A 9,107-nucleotide genomic window follows, 5' to 3' on the forward strand; every position below is an offset into this window, starting at 1 on the left:
GAGTCATAGGCGACCCCTCCTTGGGTTTCCAAGGCAGTGTCACTACAGAAGTAGATGCCCAATCTTCCCTCCAAGCGGTGGCTGGTGGGTTTAAACCACTAGCTTTCTGGTTAGTTGTCAAATCCTTTAGGCACTACTCCACCAGAGCTCCTATACAAACGTCAGAAGACAGTGCAGTAAACTGATGCTAATGGGGTAGGAAAAATTCAGAAAAAGGAGTGTGAGAATGGTTACACAAATTGAAGGATGTAATCAATGTCACTAAATGGTACATGTAGAAACTGCTGAATTACGTGTATGTTTTGCCATGTACATTCTCAACAATTGCAAAATAAATAAAATTGTATTATAAATAAATAAAACAACTATAGTATACTATTACAACCAGGATATCACCATTGAGACAATCCACTGAGCCTGTCTGGATATCCCCAGTTTTATTTGTATTAATTTGTGTTTGCGTGTGTGTATGTATTTAGATCTAGGCAATTCGATCACATGTGTAGGTTCATATATGCATGACCACAGCCAAGATACAGAACAGTTCTATTATCACATGGACCCTTAGTGTTGTCACTTCCTACCCATAGTCTTCTCTCATCCTTAACCCCTATCTGCCACTAATCTGTGTTCTATTTCTGTAACTTTGTCATTTCAAGAATGTTGTATTAAAATATATGCAAATCATATATCTGATAAGGGACTAACCTACTGCCATAAAATCAATTCTAACTCACAGCGACCCTATAAGGCCAGAGTAGAACTGTCCCGTAGAGTTTCCAAGGCTATAAGTCTTTACAGAAGACTACCATATCTCTTTCCTGTGGAGAGGCTGGTGGGTTCAAACCACCAACCTTTTGGCTACCAGCCAAGTGCCAAGTACTTTAACTACTGCTTCACCAGGGCTCAATAAGGGAGAAAAAAAAAAAAAAAAAAAACCTAACTCACTGCCATTGAATCAATTCCAACTCATAAAGACTCGCATTGGGTTTCCGAAGCAGTAAATCTTTATGGAAGTAGACTGCCCCATCTTCCTTCTGAGGAACAGCTGGTAAGTTTAAACTGCTAACCTTGTGGTTAGCAGTCAGATGCCTTAGGCAGCAGCAGCATCCAGAATATAAGAACTCTTACAACCCAACAATAAAAAGACAAATAACCTAATTTAAAAATTAAGGCAAAGGCATTAGAGATATACAAATCAAAAAACAATGAGATACCATCTTGCTCCAACACTAATAACAAAGTTCAACAAGACAGAAAATAACAAACACTGGTGAGGATGTGGAGAGATCAGGACATTCATACACTGCTGGTAGGACTGTAAAATAATACAACCACTGTGGAAAGCAGCATGGTGATTCCCTAAAAAGTTGGAATTGGAAACACCATTTGCCCAGCAATCCCATTACTAGGAATATATCCTAAAGAAGTGAGAGCCAGGACAAGAACAGATATATGCACACCCATGTTCATCGCAGCACTGGTTACAATAGTGAAAAGATGGAAACAACCTAGGTGCCCATCAACAGAAGAATGCATAACCAAATTACGGTACATACACAGAGTGGAATACTATGCAACACGAAAGAATAATACAGCATCTACAAAACACCACACAATGTGGATGAACTTGGAGGACATTATACTGAGTGAAATAAGTCAATCACAGAAAGACAAATATTGTATTAGTTCATTTTTGTAAACAGTCAAGGAAAGGTTTATATATGGAAGGAAACTTTCTTTGTTGGTTACCAGGGGTGGGAGGGGAGGGGAGGGAACACTGCTAGATACTTAAAAAAAAAAGGAAAAATAAATAAATATAAAACCACTGAAAAGAAAAATATAAAAATCATGTATGAAAATAAAATAAATAAAAATTAGGGCAAAGGATCTGAATAGACATTTCTCCAAAGAATACATTCAAATGGCCAAAAACCACATGAAAAGATGTGCAACATCATAAGTCATTAGAGAAATGTAAATCAAAACCACAGTGAGACACCATTTCATCCGTTGTTGTGTTGTTGTTGTTATGTGCCGTTGAGTCGGACCCGACTCATAGCGACCCCTCCTTGGGTTTCCGAGGCAGTATCAATCACTACAGAAGTAGACTGCCCCATCTACTTTACCAGGAGTGGCTGATGGTTTTGAACCGCCAGCCTTCTGGTTAGCAGTCAAGTGTCTTAGGCACTACACTACCAGAGCTCCTATTTCATCTGTACTTTATAAAAAAAAAAAAAAAAAAAAACAGATATGAATAAGTGCTAGCAAGGATGCCAGGAGCTCTGGTGGCATAGTGCCTAAGGCATTTGATTGCTAACCAGAAAGCTGGCGGTTCAAATCCATGAGCTACTTCCGTAGAGATATTGCCTCGGGAACCCAAAGAGGGTGTGAGTCGGATTCGACTTGATGGCAGTGAGTTTGGTTTCTGGTTTTTAGCAAGGATGCCAAGAAACTGGAATCCTTATACAGTGCTGGTAAGAATTTAAATAGTTCAACCACATTGGAAATTCGTCTGACAGTTCCTCAAAATGTTAAACACAAGAGTTACCATATGACCCAGTGATTCAAGGTATATAACCAAAAGAGATGAAACCATGGTCACATAGAAAAATGTTTAGTGACATTATTTATTCATAATAGCAAAAAAAAAGTCCATTAACTGATGAATGGATAAACGAAATGTGATATATCTATACCTTATTTTGGAATGACAAAAAAGGAATGAAGAGCTGACACGTGCTAAAATACAACGAATCTTAAAAACATTATGCTAAACGAATGAAGCCAGTCACAAAAGACTACACATTATATACCATTTATAAGAAAAGTCCAGAAGAGCCAAATAGAAAGTAGATTGGTGGCTGCCTAAGGCTGTGAGAAGGAGGGAATCAGTAATGACTACTAATGGGTACAGGGTTTCTTTCTGGGATAATGAAAATGTTCTCAAATTAGATTGTGATGATAGTTACAGAACTGTGAATATACTAAAACTATTAAATTAAATGTATACTTTAAATGGGTAAGATGTATGCTATATGATTTATGTCTCAATATAAATGTTTTTCTTAAAAACAAAAGTTATATAAATGGAATCATAAAGTATGCAATGTTTTTGGCTTTTTTACTCAGCCAAATACTCGGAAGACTCATCCAGATTCTTGCATGCATCAATATTTCATTCACTCCTTTTTATTGCTGAATAGTATTCCATGGTATGATTTACCATAGTTTAAGTTACTTTTTAATCAATACTAAGAATAAACATATTTTAATATATTTATTGACCAACTGATATTTTTTCTTCTGTGAAATGTCTTACCTATTCCTTTTTAAAATTAACTCTTTGTTGTATGTACTGCAAATTCTTTTTCCCAACTTTTTTAATGAGAATTTTTATGTAGTCAAATATTTTTCTGCATTTTCTTCTAATACTCTTACAGTTCTTACTTTAAAGTATTTTAGTGCAGGGAGGGGGCTTGGATTCTAGTTCTAGCTATGCCATTATCTAGCTATGCCACTTTGGGCAGGTCACTAGCCCGTGGAGCCTGACTTTTCTACTTAACAGATTTTTTTTTAATGAACAAATACAAACATAGATATGAAAAGGATTCTTTAAAAGTGCTCAACAGATGCCTATCAACTCACAAAAATAATTTAAAGCATTATATACATAAAATGTTTATTTGTATTGGTTACAATACTACCTCCATTTCCTGTGTCATAAACTAGTAATTCACAATGTCAGCCTTAGAGAGTAAGTACCTTGCCCCCTTCCCAAAATCCTAAGTCCAAAGACATCAAATGACTTGTCCAGGGTCACAGATGAAGTATAGAGAAGAGCATGTTCCAGAAGTGAACCCAAGTAGTGAGCCCTTCCTCTTACTTAGGACCATCTCCTGAGCTAAGGCCCGCTCAAAGTAAACTGTCATCACTTGTCTGTATTCATATCTCTATAAATAAAAGAACTACTTTCAGAGACTGTAGAGCCTGTAATTAGGATGCAGCGGGGTGACAGCAAAGAATGTACACAGGGAGAGTAGAATGGGAGGTTTAAATTTCAAGTTATAGGCTCCCACCTTGTTTCCGACAGCCTGGAATTTTGATAAAGGCTCCATAGTCTGTCACCATAGCAACCTATAAAGAAAAAAACCAATGTCACACAAATGAGAACCTCTCTTCTATGGCATTTAACCTAGTCTCCTCAAATTTTTACTTGATACTGTTTGTCTGCCACAAAACTGCCTAAAAGTGATATTCTATCAAACATTCTTTCTGTTCTTTTTGAAATTTTAGATGGACAGATACATGTGTACACATTAAAAACACTGGGGAGAATACAGCATGTCAGATGGTATGACAGTACCTAAAAATACCCAAGTCTCACTCCTATCAAAACCCCCAAAGAAAGTAAATGAACAAAGGAAGCAAACAGAAGAAAATTAAATAATAAAGTTATACTTTACATTAGCTAGGGCCTCACATCCCAGTACAGAGAATTTTAATAAGTTGGGATGAATCATGTAGGACATCCCTTTTTCCTAAATTTCAAATCACACTGGACCAAATAACCTGTTCTATTTTACTCCAAACCTGAGCCTTGGTTCTATCAAGATAACTAGAGAAAATGTCAATACAGACATCTGACATAACCTGAAAAGATGCAGAGAGAAAAAGATTTATCTCAACCTTTTTGCAGAGGTAATCTAAAATGGAGAAGTTAGAGGCTTGATGAGTCTACATGGCATAGCGCCTGAGGCCTTTGACTGCTAACCATAAGGTTGGCAGTTCAAATGCATTAGCCACTCCGCAGAAGGAAGACTAGGCAATCCACTTCCATATAGATCTACTGCCTCAGAAACCCAAAGGGGGATGCTATGAGTCAGGATCAACTCAATGGCAGTGAGGTTTTTTTTTTTTTTTCTTTCTTAAATGTTAGCAATGAAATACCCAGGAGCCCTGCTAGATATCACTATGCCAGGCTCTATCTCTCACCTTCCCCTCCATCCTCTAGTCCATTCCCACACCTGTGGACTGGAATTAAAGTTATCACTATGTACAGCATTTACCACTAAATTATTATTTGTAAAATATTAAAAACAATCTTACACATACAAATTTTACTTTTTTTAGTGCCTTTAATTAGTTGTTTCATCTTGGGTGATCACATCCCCTCTCTAGGTTTCAGTTTCGTTATATCTAAAAACCTAAAACCCATTGCTATCAAGTCAATTCTGACTCATAGCAACCCCCACTGGGTTTCCAAGGTTGTAAATCTTTACAGAAGTACACTGCCTCATCTTCTACCCACAAAGCAGATGGCAGGGTTAAACTGATGACTTTCTGGTTAGCAACCAATGCCTTACCCATTACGCCACCACAGCCCCTATATATAAAACAGGGGGCTGAATAGGACAATCCTTGCTCCAGTGCTACTTACTAATATATACTGAATACTTAATAGTGTGTAAAACACTATTCAAAGCGCTTTACATCATCCTCGTAACACCATATAAAGTTGGTGCTGTCATTCTCATTCAACGGAAGACAAAACTGATGCATAGATATATTAAGTAACTCATCCAAGGTTCAAAGCTAGTAAGGAATAGAGCTGGGATTTGAACCCAGGACATTTTAACTACACTAAAGCTGCTGATGGGTTCCCTTTAACTATAAAATTCTAGTCACCAAAAGCAACATGACATCTCTTATCTTATCTGTTCCTGGCAACAATCTTAGAAGTATATATGGTAGGTCCTCATATTGAAGATGGGCAGAATAGTGTACTTATAGAAATAGCATGAGCTTTGGAGTAAAAGATGGAGCTTCTAACGCCAGCTCTGCTATTTCCTACCTGTGGGATCTTGAACACAACTTGGTATTAAGGCCCTAATTTCCCATTTACACTTGTTTTGTTGTAGCAGATAAGAGATGATGTACTTAGTATCCAACACACATATCTGGCACCTAACACACACATTCAAAATAAATTGCACCTTTTTAATAATTTACACTTTAAGACACTGAACATAAAAGACTAGTTACTGGTAGAAAAGTCACAATTAAATTAGCTACTATCTAGGTACAGAACATAAGTCTCCTGACTCCTAGTCCCGTGCTTCTGATTTTACCAAACCACGCTGTTACTCACTTCAATGTTAGGAACTAGGTAAAAATTTTCATTCTCTCTATTATTTAATAGGGCTATTGGGATAGGGCATTTGACCTAGTTCTCTTGGACCACTCATTATTAAGAATGGGATCAGAACCAAAAAGTTCTAAACTCCTGTTTTGTATTTATTAGCATCTTTTTACAGGGTAAGGGACCAGACGGTGCCAAAGATATAGCACAGTCAGACAGTGATTGGTACTAATTAAGGCAAGGGGGAGCTGGAGGAAACACTTTAAAGATCAGCTGGTCCAATTCTGTCATTTTACAAATGAGGAAATCGAAGACCAGAGACATGAAGTGCTTACTCAAGTTCATAAAGCAATTTGTTCTCTGTAAAACAGGGTCATGTGGATAAAAAAGAAAAGACTTTCCATTTTTAATTACAATAAAATCACATCCCTTCTTTTTGGGGCCAAATGACGTTACTCTGACTGGCTTTTCCTCCAGGGATCTAGGAAAGAGGGCTGAGATGTCTCCTATTGTATAAAAACACCATTAAAGGGTATAATTATCTAAAATACTTAAAAAGTAGCATCTGGAAGTTGAAGTCCAAATCACTTGCTGCTGTAAATTAAAACAATCTCACTTTTCAATCCTGAAGCTCCAGTGTCACATTATGTGAGGTCTTTGGAGGAAATCTCCTAACAGACCTTAATTTAGTCTCTCCCAAAAGGGCAGGTTAGTGTGCTCCAGCAGAATGAATGCACTCAAGTGTTCAGTTAGGAAAAGGCATTCTTGCCTACTTCTAGCACCAGGTGCTTCTATCACTTTGTCTCCTAGGGTGCAGTCAGAGTTAAAATTAACAGGATGGCACCTGCCATAGATGATCACACAGTCTGCTGTCCCAAAAATAATTAGTCAAACAGCTTAGAGAAAAAAAATCAGTAATTATCTCAACTGAATGCAGGGCTTGGGTAAAACAAATGTACTGTCTTCAGATTAGAGGTTACATTGGCCTTGAAGCTACTTATCTTCATGACACAAGTGAGGAATTTAAGGGTCAGAGACATTAAGTTACTTGCCCAAAGTTACAAATCTAGAAAGTAGCACGTATATAAGATTTTTTAAAAACTTATTTCTAATCCAATGCTATTCCCTCCTTACCAATACCAATCTCCCCTCAGCATTTCTTTGGCTATGGCAAGGCTAGGCCAAATCCCAGCTCCCACTTGCTATGCTTGTACTCCCTACCATGCTTAAAGGACAGCACCAAGATGCCTCTCAGAGGATGCAAGAGGGATGAACCTGGCTTCTCAGTTATTCAGTTTTGGGCCCCATTCCACCTGAGCCCACTAAGAGAAGAAGTGCTAGGATATGAGCTACCTCACCAATTTCTTCAAGGACAATTGGTCATGAAAGACTTGGATTCAATTTTATTCAAACATTTACTAAGTACCCACTATGTGCAAGGCACCATGTCACTCAGCTACTTCGAAATAAAGGGTCTTAAAGAAAAAAGATGTCTAGTCTATTTTTAAATGAATTTGAAGTAGTTACCAAGATAAAAGAGACCACCATGGCCCCTGCTCTCCAGTAACTCACTATCTAGGAGAGGAGACACACTATATATAACTCAAAAAACTGAACTCACTGCCGTTGAGTCGAATCCGACTTATAGCGACTCCTCCTTGGATTTCTGAGGTGGTATCGCCACAGAAGTACATTGCTCAGTCTTCCAAGGAATGGCTGGTGGGTTTGAACTTCCAGCCTTCTGGTTAGCAGTCAAATGCCTGAGGCACTACGCCACCAGAGCTCCCAGACACATGTGTAAGTAACAGTAATAAAAGGCAGACTGTGCTGTCATAACAAAGGTACAAACAGCTTTACCATCTACTTTCCCCATATGCCTCAATACAGTTTAATAAATAATTCTGCTATAGGTCCTTTGGTTCCTCTGTGCATTTACCTACAGCTAGGCAATCCCTGACCTTCAGGGTTGCTATGAGTCGAAAACAACTCAGTGGCAGCGGGTATGTCTTAGGCATTATGTATTTACAGATGGTAGCTTATTTAACCATCACAGCAATCTTATTTAACCAATGAGGAAACTGAGGTTTAGTAAATAAAAGAGCCGAGCCTAGAATTCAAGTTCTGTCTGGTTCTTCTCCTTCAAAGGCTGATCATTTCTTTAGTCATCAAAAATGTATTCAGCACCTACCATTTTCTACCCACCTATCTTTGCTTGAGATATAGAATAGTGAACAAAACAAACACAGCCCTGCCTTGGTAGAATTTAATAGTCTTGTAAAGACAGACACCAAATACAGTTTAGTAGAAAGTGGGCTTGGAGAGAGGACCTGATTTAGAATCCTAGCTTGGCCAATTACTAACCATGTGACCTTCGGCAATTTACTTAGCTTCTAGGAAGAGTTTCATCATCCATAAAATAGAGTTAATAACAAGTTCTTTGGAGAGATTCAATGAGACATAATGTGTAAAAATACCTGACATAGATTATGCTTAAATATTTTTTTTTGTGTAACCACGTCTTCTTTGCAAATATTAGATACTCATTAAATGTTGGCTGAATGAATACTCTGAAAACAGTTTCTCCTTTCCAATTTATCATGAAATTTCTCTTCGCTAGAAATTTGTTATTTCTAAACCATCGATTTCCAAAAAGTGCTCCTGAAATACTAAATTAGAACTAGAAAGTTCTCTCTGTTAACATCCACCCCTCTTTGATAATAAAATAAAATATAAAACCTACACTAGTACTGGAGGACATTATGCTGAGTGAAATAAGTCAATCACAGAAGGACAAATACTATATTTGTCCACTACTGTAAAAAGTCAAGGACAGGTTTATACATGGAAGGAAATGTTCTTTGTTGGTTACCAGGGATGGGAGAGGAGGGGAGGAAAAATTCCTAGATAGGTTGGAAGAAAAAAAAAAAAAAGTTATATATATATATACACACACACACACACATAT

General features: G+C 37.5%; 1 protein-coding gene across 1 annotated transcript in view; it reads right to left on the reverse strand.

The window, feature by feature from the left end:
* The window catches only part of ZCCHC17 (zinc finger CCHC-type containing 17), a 107,013-nt gene that overhangs the window by 95,277 nt on the left and 2,629 nt on the right, over positions 1 to 9,107 (reverse strand). Inside the window, exon 2 of the mRNA XM_007954130.2 lies at positions 4,080 to 4,137. Coding sequence (XP_007952321.1) covers positions 4,080 to 4,137 — 58 coding nt within the window. The remainder of the gene's footprint in view (positions 1 to 4,079; positions 4,138 to 9,107) is intronic.

This window comes from Orycteropus afer, unplaced genomic scaffold (assembly GCF_000298275.1).
Source record: "Orycteropus afer afer isolate SDZICR_OR568_19922 unplaced genomic scaffold, OryAfe1.0 scaffold00433, whole genome shotgun sequence".
NCBI classification, from domain to species: Eukaryota; Metazoa; Chordata; class Mammalia; order Tubulidentata; family Orycteropodidae; genus Orycteropus; species Orycteropus afer.